Source organism: Phaseolus vulgaris, chromosome 4 (genome assembly GCF_000499845.2).
Source record: "Phaseolus vulgaris cultivar G19833 chromosome 4, P. vulgaris v2.0, whole genome shotgun sequence".
Taxonomy (NCBI): Eukaryota; Viridiplantae; Streptophyta; class Magnoliopsida; order Fabales; family Fabaceae; genus Phaseolus; species Phaseolus vulgaris.
The window spans coordinates 46,070,768-46,086,315 of NC_023756.2; the positions used below are offsets into that span (position 1 = coordinate 46,070,768).

General features: G+C 30.5%; 2 protein-coding genes across 7 annotated transcripts; one reads left to right on the top strand and one right to left on the bottom strand.

Annotated features, from left to right (window-relative positions):
* The first annotated feature begins 44 nt into the window (after positions 1–44).
* Positions 45–8,377, top strand: LOC137838010 (uncharacterized). 6 transcript variants are annotated; one of them, XM_068647212.1, is made up of 10 exons: positions 45–389; positions 959–1,228; positions 1,411–1,645; positions 2,063–2,232; positions 4,661–4,803; positions 4,940–5,117; positions 5,193–5,772; positions 5,906–6,018; positions 7,168–7,411; positions 7,922–8,377. In XM_068647212.1, exons 2-10 carry the CDS (start codon positions 1,038–1,040, stop codon positions 8,147–8,149), a joined length of 2,082 nt encoding a protein of 693 aa, XP_068503313.1. In that variant the 5' UTR covers positions 45–389; positions 959–1,037; the 3' UTR covers positions 8,150–8,377. The 6 variants fall into 6 exon arrangements, with proteins under 6 accessions (XP_068503313.1, XP_068503311.1, XP_068503312.1 ...); XM_068647210.1 differs by having other exon boundaries at positions 52–389; positions 2,060–2,232; XM_068647211.1 differs by having other exon boundaries at positions 53–389; positions 964–1,228; positions 2,060–2,232.
* Positions 8,378–8,743: 366 nt separating this feature from the next.
* On the bottom strand, positions 8,744–9,735 carry LOC137836540 (VQ motif-containing protein 20-like). Its single transcript, XM_068645206.1, has one exon. It carries the CDS (start codon positions 9,591–9,593, stop codon positions 8,877–8,879), a length of 717 nt encoding a protein of 238 aa, XP_068501307.1. The 5' UTR covers positions 9,594–9,735; the 3' UTR covers positions 8,744–8,876.
* Positions 9,736–15,548: the final 5,813 nt, after the last annotated feature.

Genomic DNA, 15,548 nt, shown 5'->3' on the forward strand with positions numbered 1-15,548 from the left:
TTTTTTAAATGATCATAAATTTAAAATGGAATAACTAAATTTTCTTTCTTTTCCTGCATCTGGCAGCTCCTGATTATGTCCCTGCACAGGGTACGGATTCCATTACTTCCCCTTTCAGAAAGATAAAACCTCTCTCTCTCTCTCTCTCTCTCTCTCTCTCTCTCTCTATCTCCATTTTGTGCTTATCCATCACTGAACATTCTTTTCTTTCATGAACCTCAATCTATCCAACTACGGATTCTTTTCTTTGTGATGATCCAAGTTATCCACTTGTTCGATATTTTGTTGCAATGGGGTGGTTCACAATCCCTTCTTTCTCTGAGATCGTAAAAATCTCTCAATTTCAAGCTAGCCCATTTGCCAAAGTTGAGATTTTCATGCGCTTAGAGGTAGGTCACTTGGGTTTTGTTCGGTGCTGCTTAATGGGGTCACCTCTGATTGAATGTCTGGCTAATTCATTTGTTTGTATGAATTTAGGAGGACGATGATCATTGATGAGTTTGTGCAAGTGAAATCGTAATTGTGTGTGTTTGCTTTCTGTTGAAATTGAAATAGTTAAGCATTCTATTTGTTCTCAATTTGCATTTGCTTCTGTGAGTTAGTGGCACGTTGATTATAGAATGTAAATGTTTCACAGATTAACTTATGAACTTCAGTTTTTATGGCAACTTTCTCTTCTGACTTCTCGAGAAGTTGAGACGGATTTTTTTTTTAATGGAGGAAGTCTAATTCATTTTCTTCTTCTTCCTTAAGTGCTTATTGAGAATTTTGTTTTCCATTTTAAGAATTGTTTGTAGTATGAAAGTGTGACCACTCTGTTCCAACTGAAATATTTTAAGTTATGCTGATGGGGTTGGATAGGTTGAGCTTTTTTGGGTTGGTACTTGGTAGTTTGGTTTTATAGTTTTGAGGATTCAATTTGGTGGGACTTATTTCATTGGTAACCTTTGTGTTTCAGTAAAGACAAGAACTTTAAGATCGATTGGATATTGGATATCTTGTTTTCCAATCCCGATAAGATCTTGAGGTGAAAACAGATGGCTGTAGGCAGCAAAACCAGAAATATGTTTGAAGGTTTGGTAAAAGAAGGGTCATTTAAATGGTTGCTTGGCAAGAAAAGTTACTTTGATGAAGAATTGGAAGAGATGGAAAATTCTCCTTCTGCGGGAAGGAATTTTATACGAGAGCTCTCTCCTGTTGCAAACCTAGTTGTTCGTAGATGCTCAAAGTAAGTGCGATTCTGTACATATTAGCTTGTTTACTTGGGAATTATTGCTTCATAATCACTTTTCAAATTTCAGTCTTGTTGGATTTTGTATGAGTATTAAGTAGCATTGGACCTTCCCCTGTTTATTGTTTGACACAAATTGATTGGGAATTCAACTGTAATAAGAAAAACAAATAATGCAGAATCCTTAGAACCTCTTCAAGTGATCTTCAGGAGAGCTTCAATCAGGAGGCTTCTGATTCTATAAAGCATCGATCACGATATGCAAGGAACTTATTGGAGTATTGCTGTTTCAAGGCACTTTTCCTGACTACACAAATGACTGGTCATCTCTTTGATAAAACATTCCGGCGTTTGACATTCGACATGATGTTGGCTTGGGAAGCCCCTGCTGCTGACAGCCAACCTTTAACTCATGTATGATTTTTCAAAGTACAATATGTTGAGATTGATTTTATCAGGAAACTTGCCTAATACCCTTTTTGTTGTTAATACTGGTGGGCTTTATACAATAAAATGAGAAATATGGTTCAAAGAAATGAATAACTAGAATATTCTTAGATTAATAACATTTTTTGCTTTGTTAGTTATGTCAGTTCATTTATATGGATAAACACAAATTATACTCAAAATATCTTCTTTGGTATTCTCTGAACTTGGATAGTTTGTGAGTTTCCATTGTTATGTGCATACAAATGGATATAATTATTAATTGTATGTCCTCCTAATGATCTATATTCGTGTCTTATATGCATACTATACTATAGGTTTGTTTGTGTTATCTTTAGTAATTTGGTCTTTCTAAAGATTGACGGGTGTCTAACATTCTAGAAGGTTGACGAGGACATATCTGTTGGTTTAGAAGCTTTCTGTCGAATAGCCCCTTCAATTCCAATCATTGCCAATGTCATCATTAGTGAAAATCTTTTTGAGGCGCTGAGTTCATCAACTGGTGGTCGCCTTCAGTTCCCCATCTATGACAAGTACCTCAGTGGCTTAGAAAGGTTTGATATTATACCTTGAAAGTTGAAAATACAATGTATCTTTTTCTTTTGTCTGGTATTCCTTTGACTTCCAAGTTTCATTTATACAAGCCATTTTTGCTGCTTTTTTTGTAAGGGCATGTTTGATTTTTTTTCTCTCATCTCATCTCCTTTCTTCATTTTTTGGGGGCAGGGCATAGGACATGGGACATATTTGTCAGTAGGAGTGCTGACAAATATTATTTCACACTTGATTCATAGTTTAAAAGGAAACTGGCTGGATATATATATATATATATTTATATATATGTATGTGTATATATATATATAGATATATATATGTATGTATGCATATATGTATATATGTATGTATGTATATATATATATATGTATGTATGTATATATATATATGTATGTATATATATATATATATGTATGTATGTATATATATGTGTGTGTATGTGTGTAGATCGGTTATACACCCTTCCCTAGTTTTATAAAATTCTACCTAGGTAGTGTATGACCTAGCATTTTGGGTTTTATTTCTTTAAAATAGAAACTCCTACAATTAGCTTAGCTTCTATAGAAGCTCTCTTGTTTTGGCTTAATTTCTCCTTTTAGGGTGAGAAGCACAAAAAGTGTTGGTTCAGATGCTACTCTGGCTCTGAAAAGGATGAAGACATTTAAGTTTTTAGCACATTTAAGATCAGACCTTCTAATACAAACTGCTATAGAGAATTTTAAGAATAAAAATCTATTGAACAGAAATATTAGAATTTATTGCGAAATCACAAGAGAATCAACTAAAAGGAATTTAGTCTTCCATATGGAGGCAAATGAAAGAATTACAAAGGAAAAATAAATTTAGGTCTAAGAGTGCTTTTCTTCGCGCTTTGCATCATGTTTGCGTCGAGTTTCATAGTAGTTTTAGAGTTATCAATTGCTTAAGTTCCTTCTAATTGTTCTTAACTTTTTGAAGTGTTCCTATATTTTTCTGAAATAATTTAGTGGAATCCCTCCCATCTATTTTCTGCAATGATTATCCTATGAATTTATAAGAGAATAAAACTGTGGGAGGGTTGGCTTAGAAGAATATGGATAGTACTGCTCTTCTTTACTTGTTGAAATTTCAAGTACATGGAATGTGAAAGAGAGCTAGAGAGGAGACCATATGAAAATATAGTTTAGTATTAAGCTTTGTATATTATGATCGGAGGCATAACACCTCTACAATTGTCCCTTCAGCTTCAGCACTTTTTTAGTAAGGCATCTTTGCTTGTGTATTTTATTTCATCTTTGGTTATTGAAAAAATACATATATTTCTTGTTAGGATATAGAATAAAGGGAATTAGAGTAGTTACTTATTAGAGAAACATCCTATCTATAAATAGGAAGATACTAGGGTAAAGGGGAAGCATTCAGATTAGTATACCTTTGTGGGAATAGAGCAGTAGCACCCTTGTAAAGGGGAAGCCCTCAGAGGAGGAAGTACTCTCCTATTTCTTGTTCTTTACATCCTATTCAATAAAATCTGTCATTTCTTTCCCATTCTCATTTCTTGGTTCCTAACAACATTAATAGCATAGATAGCATTGAAAAAAATTCATTAAAAGCTTTTAGATCTACTTAAAATTCAGCGCAGTTTTTCAGAAGTAGTTTTAGAGAAATTTATGGACCCTTAGATTTAATGGTTGTGCCAACAGCACTAAGAAGAGGATAGGGCAGAGAGTAGTTAGTAGTTAGAAATAGTTGTTGATTAAAGCTGTAGAGGCAGGGAATTAGGTTAAATGCTTAAATATGAGAGGATAGATGCAGGGGCATTCTTTTTTGTCATAATTTGAGAACTGGGCTTTAGCGCTATTGTTGAAAGGGAAAATCCTTAGAAGGAGAATTTTTCCATAGTTTCTTTGTTTATAATTCAATAAAGATTACCAAAATATTTTTTTCCTTTTTTCTTTTTTTCCCCATCTCTATATTTCTCTCTCTGAAAACTCAGAAGCCACTTTTGGGTTCCTTTAACAATAGGAAAAGGGTTAGTGCAGTTTTACTGTATCCTTTAACACGGGAAAAGGTGATGATGTTGTTTAAAGACTCAAGACAGTCTAGCTTATTATTTGAGAAATTTCTCCTCATATTAGCTCACGAGCACCTTATTAAGTTTGTAATGAAAATTAAGGCAAGTGTACGCCCATAAATGTGATGGTTATCTGTCAGAAAGAAAGGCTTGTGGACTGAAGTCTAGGTCCATTGCTTATAATCACACGATGATTTAATGAATTTTCAGTTTAGTTTTTTATTTTATAGTTGTTAATTTCAAAGATCGAGCTCCTGTATTTATCTGCTTCAGTTTCTGATGCAACAGTCTGTTGTTTTCTTGTATTTTTAGTATGTGATCAGTGGTATGCACAATTTTTTTGTGTGCATAATTATTTAATTTTTTTTTAACAGAGCTATAAGAAAAATGAAGAGCAATTCAGATTTGTCTCTCTTGGCTGCTGTAAGATCCTCTAGAGGAGAGAAGATTCTCGAGGTTGATGGAACAGTCACAACACAGCCAGTCCTTGAGCATGTAGGAATATCCACCTGGCCTGGTAAGTGTGCAAAAAAGATACATTTATCAGCCATGTTTCTTAAACACATGCTCCACCAATTTATTTTATATATTTGGTGATAAAGTAGGAGTATGCATTGTTTATCCTTAACTTTTCTCTTTGTGGCATGATGCAGGAAGGTTAATCCTGACAGATCATGCACTTCATTTTGAAGCACTTCGTGTTGTATCCTATGACAAACCAAAAAGATATGACTTATCAGAAGATCTTAAACAAGTTGTTAAACCTGAGTTGACTGGACCATGGGGTACTCGACTTTTTGACAAGGCAGTGTTCTATAGTTCATCATCCCTGTAAGTAATTTAACAATTATAACTACTTCTGAAAATTTATCTTGCTATTAACTTTGAAAAGTACTTCTCTTGTAGATCAGAACCCGTTGTACTAGAGTTTCCAGAACTTAAAGGTCATGCACGTCGTGATTATTGGTTAGCTATCATCCAAGAGATTCTGTATGTTCACAGATTCATAAGAAAATATGGAATTAAAGGGGTTGCACGGGATGAAGTGCTTTGGAAGGCTGTTTTAGGAATTTTGCGATTACAAGCTATTCAGGATATTGGTTCCCCGATTCCTATACAGAATGATGCTCTTCTCATGTTTAATTTATGTGATCAGCTTCCAGGTGGAGACTTGATATTAGAAACCCTTGCAAATATGCAAAACATAAGAGAGTCAGATCGTCAGAATGATTTAAAGGGTGGTAGTGGAATGCATTCTATCTCAGCCTTGGACATGGTTTCTAACTTAGGATTTGTATTTGGAGCAAGTTCAAACAATTCAAATGAGAGCAGGATTGCAGTGGGTGAAATATCTGTTGGAGAAATGACTGAATTAGAAATAGCGGTTAAAGAATCTAAAAACAATCATAAAAAGGTTATATCTGCACAAGCAACAGTTGATGGTGTTAAAGTTGACGGCATTGACACGAATTTAGCTGTCATGAAGGTACTATTTTAGTATTCTCTTTATAACCCTTTAGTCAAACTGTGCTATACACTGTAGAATAATAAATTTTAGAACAGTTAACCTAGCTTAAGTATTATCCTATTCTGAGACTTATCATTTCACCTACTTTCAGGAGTTACTTTTTCCTATAAATGAACTTGGGAAGTCTCTTCAATCTTTGGCTTATTGGGATGATCCGAGGAAGTCTTTCGGGTTTTGTTTGTTTTTCAGTTACATCATTTACAGGTAAAACTTCTTTAGATCAAGTAATATTCTGTTCATCTGTATTTTGTTGAGAGACAGGAGAGAGAGAATATATTTTTTAAAATTGTTATAGAAATTTGAGAAGTAATTTTCAGGGGGAAATTCTGGATGATTTGCTATGGGATACTATTTGTTATAATAAAAGGGGTTGGGAATAACTCAACAAACATTGAACATGAATTCTTTTTTGGGTTTCTTTTACACCATTTGGACTCTGCTTGGGTAGAACTAAGAGCAGCAAAGCTTTTCCTACCAAGTTGCAACATTGAATAAGCATTTATGTAGCTTGGTAAGAATTCATAGATTCAGAAGTTATAGGCTTGAGTTGTTGAAATTATAGGGCTTTAATGTAGAGGAGGAAAGAGGAACAGAGATCGAATAATTTGAAATTGTTGTTGATCTGATCCGATGCAATTTGATGTAATATAGAAGACAAAGCACCAGCCTCTAGTTATATTAATCTTGGTTTCTTTGTGAAAACCCATGCTAAGAGATCGTGTAAGATACTCCAAAATGTTTTCTTGATATTCATTATAACATGATTCTTATGAATCATATCTAAGCAATTTTCAATCTAATTTATAATATAACAGAACAGTGATATTCCTTTAAGATGATTTCCTCATAAATTGATCTGGAAACCAATGTTACCTACCTTACCAGTAACCCTCCCCATTAAACATGCCAGGCTCTCTCACACATCCTTATCCTCTCTCCCCCCTAACTGTCTTCTCTGCCATCAATCTTTGGTATACTCCATTTTTCTAGTTCACAATCTTTGGTATCACTTTATTGTACATGTTATCATATGATGCAGTTTTTCAGTTTCTTTTCTTCTTTATATAAGAAACACCAATATTTTATGTGAGGGAAAAACACAGAAAATTGAATATTCAGAACTTGTTTGATTTAAAAACAAAATACTTTCTTTGTTATTATTTACAGAGTCACAATGTCACTTTGTTTTCTTTTAGTTTCATATTTTCAAACAATGTATCAAGAAATGGTGAAATCAGAAAATATTTTATTCAAACCAAGCCCTTCAGTTCTCATTTTCAGCATTCCTTTTGGTGCTCGTTGTGATCACAGACTTCCCTTGTTTTGTTGACTAAGATAATCTGATTACTGCAGGGATTGGCTTGGCTATGCGGCAGCACTGGTGCTTGTGTTATTTGCTGTTTTTATGATAATTACTCGATATTTTAGCGAAGATAGGTCAGTTCCTGAAGTTAAAGTAACTGCTCCTCCCCCAATGAATACAATGGAACAGCTTTTGGCCGTTCAGAATGCTGTCTCTCAAGCTGAACAGCTCATCCAAGATGGCAACGTAATTTTGCTCAAGTTTCGCGGTCTGTTGCTGTCCATTTTTCCTCAGGTGCTGTCTCATTCTTTCCCATTTTTAATGAATAATACATACACTGTTTAAATTCCAACCATAATTACCCTCTATAAAAAGTTTCTTGATTTCATAAAAACTCTCTTAAAAGTCATATATCTCCAAAGGAAAATGATAGTTTGACAATCCTGAGAGTTGTATACAAATTTTGATATGATGGGTTTAGAAATAAATATATATAATAAATGATAAGTTTGGAATTAAATGAAAAGAAAAAATATTAAAACAATAGTATTGAGAGTTGTAATGTAATTATATAAAAAATTGTGGGTTGTCAATGTATCATTACCCTATCTCTGATTGGTTGAGAGTGTAAAAACTTTACACCCTTGCAACATAAGTTATTAAACTCGTCAACTTTTTTGTCTAGAAAGAAGCTTGGATGTACTTAAAGTGCTATTTTTGAGAATTTCATCCAATTCATTACACACATGAGTGTCACAATATGTATGATGATGCCTGATTCCATTCCATTTATATGATTATCAGGCCACAGAGAAGTTGGCCTTTGGCCTTCTATCAACAGCATTGATTTTGGCTTTCTTGCCTTCTAAATACATAGCTCTGCTACTATTCTTGGAGATATTCACAAGATATTCGCCTCCAAGGAAAACTAGCACAGAGAGATGGACGAGGAGATTAAAGGAATGGTGGTTCAGCGTACCAGCAGCTCCTGTCACAATTGAAAGAGATAAAGAGGAAAAGAAGAAAAAATAGATTCATGCATGCATGGTTAAATGTGTTGTGTATATGTTTTTCTTTAATATTACTTTTCTATTGTATATAGAGATGTGCAAGCAAAGTAATTAATTAGAAAAATGAAATTACACTCTTCCTACGTAAAAAAACTCTTGCAGCAATGTTCGAACGCGTCTTGTTTCATTTATACCTGTGACCTGTCAATTATTATGATTTAGTACTTCTAATTTAAACAAAAAGACACAATCTTTCTTATAATTGATTATCCAAACAGACAAAATATTAGGTGGGGTTCTGAAATATTTATAACTTGTGTGGAAAACCACATAAAATTGCTGGTGGTACCTAACAATTCCCCACCTAAGGAACATGCTTTTAAAAAATATCATCTAATACTTGAGAGCAGAACTTTTTCATCGTGTTTTTCCAAACATATACGTGTACACAAATTAAAACGCATCTACGTATAAAACCAAACATGATCCACAAAGCATGTGGAAGTTTCATATAAAAAGAAAGGATCATGTCATGGCAAACATTGCACATAGAAAGCTATATCTTTCTTCATTATTCTGAATTACAATCTATTGAAACAGAGTATCAAGGTAACAACTGAAAAAAAATCCCTGTAGATACAACTTTTCTACAAAAGCAAAACCATTATAATTCTTAAAAAAAAAGATGTTCTATCCTGAAAACTAGAACTTTTATTGACTGAAACAAGAAGAAAAAGGTTAAACTATAATCAATGCTCATGGAACTCTTTCCTCCCTTCCAATGTGGTCCTCAAGTTATGTGAGAAGAACAGAGAATCTGAGTAATTCATCAATGGCTGACTCGAACACACGAACTTTCCCGAGCTCGGCGGCAACATGGTCACGTAAGGGTTCAACGGAGGCTCCAGCATTGCTCCCTCCCCCGCCATGAAACAAGAGTTAACTTGGTTTTCTCCTATACAATTATTCTCCTCTGTTATCACCGACGAAGCCTCGTTCTCCTCGTTTCTCACAATAATCATGCTTTCTCCATCACTCTCCTTGTCTCCTATCACCGCCGCAAGGCTCCCCCCAGACTCCTGCTTTGAAGATTGTTGCGGCGGTGGATCGTCATCGTCCTCCTCCTCTTTAGCACGAGTGAGGCCGGTGAGTTTCTGCACCAATGACATGAAATCCTTGGGCTGAGTGTGGATAACTTTTGGAGAATGTGTGTAGATGATCACAGGGTGACGTTGCTGTTGTGGTCTGTACGATGGTGTCGGCATTGCTTGTGTCATTGCATTGTTAACCAGGGAAGATGATATCGATGATGAAGATGAGGATGAGGATTGTGGGGGTGATGAAGATGATTTTTTTATCAAATGGGATTCTTTGTTGATTTTCAAAGGTGGTGGAAGCAATCCATTGGTGTTGTTCTTGTTATTGGTGGTGAGTTCTTTCTTTGGATGGAACTGTGAAGGGCTCATGGCTTGAAGAAAGGTGAGAATCAGCAACAAGAGAAAAGGAAAGTAATTGGTAATGGGGTTTTCTTTAATTGGATTTGAGGTGAAAAGAGAAAAAAGTGAATAGAAAAAGGGAAAAAAACTGAAGATTAGGGTTCTGTGTGGAGATGAGAGAGGCAAAGATTTGGAGAGAGATGAGTGTGTTTCTGTATATATAGAATTTGGTTTTGCATGGCGCATGCAAGTCATGCCAATGGGGTCGTGACACGTGGGAATGTGAGAACTGGGGAAGGGCAGTTTGGGGATTTGGTTAAGATGGAAGAAGTGCTGAGGTGGCGGAAAGAGCGAAATGGCGCGAATCGGTTGAGGTGTGGGGCCCACGCGTTACTGTGAGCGGTGTTTTTCATGTGTGGTGTGGCGGCGCATACGGAGGAAGAAGTTAAGGTTGTTCTTCCATAAAACGTGGAACAATAGAGATTTCTGCTTTAATTCATTTTTTTTTCAGAGACTAATAGTGCCAGTGAGAAAATATATATGAAAAAAACACACACATATATTTAATTTAAAATTTGTTAATATATATATATATATTTATTATAGTGTTAGAATATCTCCACCAAAGAATAAAACATAGTTTATGAGATTATTAATATTTTTAATTTAATGATATTTTTTACAAGTATAATTTTATACGGATAAACATCTGAATTAAAACAATGATCAGATATTTAAAAATAAATAAATAAATAAATTTAATTTTTTTAACATCTGTTAGTATACATTTGATATAATAATTCACAGTAATTTGTTATCATATACTTATTTAAGTATCATATCAATTATCGTTTGTTACGTTAAGCAAGATTTTGAAATTCAAACCTGGAAATGCTTTTGAACATTAGAGAGAGGAATCAAATTAAACAAAAAAGTTCTTAGCCTCTATTCCATTTTTCTAAGCTAAAAATATATAGTTTTTTTTTTTAACTTATATTGTCTTTTTACTACCATCCTAAGCTAATTTTTAAAAAAAAATATTTATACAATACTATATATATAATACATATATTAAAAATCACACAAATCAACATAATATAAAATAAAGTATATCGACCTCATATTAATAAAATGTAATTTTTCATAACCAGTATTTTTACTTGTACTAATCATATCTTATTTGAGAATAAATATTTTTTTTTATTAATGAATTTCGTGTTTAATACTATGAATATTTAAGATCATAATATTATTTTAGGTATATCTTCACTACACATACCTATAAAGAACAATACACGAGGGACAACACATCTAAAAGGGTTTCACTTGAGAAAAATTCTATTAGTTGAACAATCATATATCTTTTTAAATCGATGAAAACTTTCTCACTTAAGTAGTCTCACAGAGTTTAAACAATACAAATTCAAATAGGAGAATTGGTTTTGTCTCTTTCTCACTTAAACGTTCATCCAATTTAAATGTTATTTGAAATGTTGTATCATCATCTTACAAATTCTAGAAATATTATCGTTTTTCATTAGTACTTGAGCACGAACATATTGCATGGTCTCAATTATTTCAAAATCCCATGCAATGTTATCAATCTCCCTTTAAACAACCTCTTTATTATTACTTAAGTGTTATTTGTTCTAAATGAGAAAAAATTATCTATATAATTTCTCTTTCACTCAAGTTTTAAGTAATTGTTTAAAGATTCATGGAGACATATTTACTACTTAACCAATATGTCACATGTTAAAACAATATCAAATCAAAATCACACAAATTTACATAAACATAACATGTATTATAACTTTCAACCTCAAAACATACCCATCAAGGTTTATATTTCCAATATATACACCATACATCCATATATTACTGAATGTCACTTGATTGACCAACTTAATGTTTTATTAATATATACAAACCAAAAAAAAAAAAACAATAGATTCACAAAATATTTTTCTAATCCAATTTTATCGTTCTAAATGTTTTATACCTCAAATGCAACACATTCTTGTTATGAAGATCATAATTTTTTTCCACAAATAAAAAATGTGTCGCAACACCTATATCATTTCAAAATAATACATTACATTGATTTGAATTCACATGAAATCTTAGAATCCATTTATGTTGGAGATCCCACATCGACTAGAGATTAGAGTCTTTCATTGTATATAAGTGGGTGCAAACCTCAACCCTATGAGTCGGTTTTATGGGGTTGAGTTAGGCTTAAAGTCCACTTCGTAATAATTCATACTATAATGTTAATGTTAACAACCAATTTCAAATCACTAAAAAAATTCCAAAATAATAAATAATTCACAATCTTAGTTTAATTTCCTTTATTTGGTAATTGCTTATTTAGAAACATTAACGATTTTAAGATAAAAAAAGAAAAAGAAAAGGTTGAGATTAGAAAGAATCTACCAACCCAAATAAAATCGACTAAAATAACTAAATAAAAGTCGAACCAAGTGATAAACTAATTCTCTCAACTAATTGAACTTATACATTTTAAAACTTACATACAAAGTCAAAAGGAAAAAAATATAATAAATTTTAGAAAAAAAAAAATTCGTACCCTAAATCAAATTCTAATTAGTTGAAAATATTCTATATTCAACCACTTCTTAATTATCATAATTCAATCGAAAAAATAATAAAATATTATTAAAAAATAAAAAATAAAGAATGTATAAAAATGTTTAAGAAAATATAATTTTGAAAATAAATAACTCTTGCAATTGTATTTTTAAAATATAACTTAAATTTGAATCTTGTATCTTTTAAAATATCTTTTATAAACCGGTTCAAACGCAACCCATTTGGAATTTTTGGATATTCTTTGTGTTCATAATTCAAACACCAAAGTTTCATAGTTGAAAGTGAACTTTCAGAATGATGAATAATCATTAAATTGTCTTTTTCCCATTCTATATTTTACTTTTCTGTCACATTTGTACTTTTGGGAGACTATGTCTTCTCTGATATAATTCTCCATTTTTCAGATCAGTTCCGTGGCCTTTTAATATTGTCTCTATATTTTTGTTATCATTTTTCTTTTGGGTTCACTTCAAATAATCAACAGTATATGTTTGAAGAATAAAACAAAAAGAAGTTAATAAAACTATTTAAAATCTATAATTTTTTAAGATTTAATCTTAGCCTTTAATTTTTTTTTTTAATTTTAGTCTTTAAATATAAATTACTATTATAATTTAAATTTTTGAACAAATGATAATTTTAGGAAATTAAATGAAGTCTTTAAAATTTGAGAATTTATTTAACTTTTTAATATATATATATATATATATATTTGTTTTTACAAGGTTGAATATGTCTAAAAGTGACTTCTTCTATAATTTTTACTTTTCTTGATATTTAGGTGTTGTTATATCTTTTCGTTTTTAGTTTTTTCGCTTTTGTTAATGACGTGAAAAAATACGTGTAAAAATACTGACGTTTATAAAATCAGTTCGAGTACAATATGCAAGTATGAGAATTGAAAAAAATACTTATGTTTCTTGAATGTCTCTCTTATTTATACCTTTTTCTTTGTTAGATTCTTACTGAATTTAGATTTAACTATGTCGGGAGATAAATGTGTAATCGACTTCTCTCTTTCAATAGTGTATATATAATACAAGATAAAATTAATTTTTTTTATGTTAATTTGACTATTTTAAGTTATGCTAAAATACTCAATTAGTTAATTTTAACTTGCTTATCACATAGAATAAAAAAAATACTAGTTATATAAGTGAAAGAAAATGAAAGTTACGGGGAATAATTAAAAAAATCTTAAATGAAAACTAAAACAAAATTGCTTTGAAGTGAAAATATCTATATAATGATGAGTACACAATAAATATTTTATTTTATGATATTTTTTACTACAAAACAAAAAAAATATTTATACAAAACCTAAACGATAACTAGAACTTGTACTTTGTAAGCAAGCTAAGCAAGTGGAGTACTTCAATTATTTGATTATGATATGTTTTCATTATTTATTTGTAAAGAATCTAAAAGTAATAGTTTTCTTTAAAAGAAGTTACATCACAAAGATAAAAAATTCAGAAAAATTTTATTATGTTTCGATATTAAAATTATTTTGAAAACTGTTGTTGATAATTTTCTTATAATCTAGAATAAGTAGAATTAATGGGTCAATATAAGTAGGTGAATTTTAAAATATATTATTTTATTTTCCAACATAGTTTGAAAAGTAGTGCTTTTTTTGTATTCATGGAGGCCATTAGTTTTGACCAACTTGCACGCGGCTACACCACATGCATGTGGATCCCACCACAGACAAGTTTTGTCTAATTAATGACAGCCGTTGGATGCTCCAACTGAACCAGCCGGCCCCAGATCTCATTGACTTATAAAATTATGGCTGGGTCCCACCAATCATTCATTAATGCATCTTTATCCTAAAATATTATCTTTTATTTCCATTTTTAAATAATAATTCTTTTAGTTTCTCAATATTTTTTTAATATCTCTATATAATTAAGAGAAACAATAAAATATTAGCTGCATTATCAAATATTATTTCATGATGTTTATTTATATACATAACTTTTATGAATGAAAAAAAATAATGTAATTTTTTAATTAATTATTATTTTACCTTTGTTAATTATATTATTTAAAATATTTGTAAATTATATATTTATTCTGATCTTAATTGTCATAGATTTTTTTTTCTATTTTTTAATTAGTTTTAAATGATTAAACATGTCTAAAAATTTGATAGATTGGAATTCTACCTACCACTACAAAAATTATTTATAAAAATAAGATAAACATTTTCATGAATTAAAATTTATTTATAGATTAAAAATAATTGTTAGAAAAAATCATTATTTTTTATAATTAACTTATATAAAACTAATTGTAATTTTTTTTTATATTTATCTAAACATGATTTTTTGTACAGGTTTGACATTATTTGCTGACTCGTGTCTGTCACTTGCGTACTGTCGCATGTAATCTAACCTTCAGTGTCAGTTTTTTTTTTCTTTTTGTTTTTTCCCAAACTTATCCAAAAAGACAAAAAAATATTAACTATTATCTATTTCAAATACCTTTATTTCTACAAATAAATAACTTACTTTAGTTAATAAATTATTTTGCCCACAAACAAAATTAGAAACTATTTAAACTATTTATTTCAAACAGATTATGAGTATGTTGGATTAATTTTATTAAGCAAAAAATAGTTTTCCATAAATATGTATGTTGTTTGATCAAATTTATTTTAAAAAGTATCAGAATAAAAAAACATAAAACTATTATCGTAAAAGCAACTTAGTTGCTTATAAGAAGCAGAAGAAGACAAAAAAGACAGTTAAAAAAGTATACAAATTTGTTTATGATTTTCTCTGTACAAAAATATCTTCCTAAAGATCTCATAATAATATCTTATTTTTCAACAGGTCAAGAAATATTTTGCTTACTATTTTTTAGTCAATTATTTTAATGATAATGCAGGTACTTTTAATATAAAAATTACTCAAAATTGAATAACCCTTTTCAATGTCATTTATTAAAGTAAAAATAAACCGATGCTAAATTTAAAAAACAATAACTCACTTTTTAGTTTATAATTTTTTTAAATTTCTTATTAGATTATGTTGATAAATTTTTTTTTGAAAAAAATCTTAAAACTAATATAAGACACTGAAATCCAAAATAAAATAAGACCACATGGTTACAATAGCCGTATTTATTAGAAATTATAACTCCACTTTTAACAAACTTGTATACATGTGGTACTGAGTTATGATATATATATATATATATATATATTATATATATATATAAACTATTAAAATATTTTTTGACTAAATTTTATATTTAGTGTAAATGATCTATATATAAATAAAAGTAAAAAAAAAAACAATTTTACACCTATTAAAAAAAGTTAAGTGCATACATTTTAGTAATCTCAATATTTTTCTTAAAATG

Bases quoted from the DNA above. Each gene is read 5' to 3' on its own strand.
- LOC137838010 (XM_068647210.1), top strand. From the start codon at position 1,038: ATGGCTGTAGGCAGCAAAACCAGAAATATGTTTGAAGGTTTGGTAAAA. The intron at 4,804-4,939 runs GTAAGTGTGCAA...GGCATGATGCAG, and splicing joins AGGAATATCCACCTGGCCTG to GAAGGTTAATCCTGACAGAT. The intron at 5,118-5,192 runs GTAAGTAATTTA...CTTCTCTTGTAG, and splicing joins TTCTATAGTTCATCATCCCT to ATCAGAACCCGTTGTACTAG.
- LOC137836540 (XM_068645206.1), bottom strand. From the start codon at position 9,593: ATGAGCCCTTCACAGTTCCATCCAAAGAAAGAACTCACCACCAATAAC.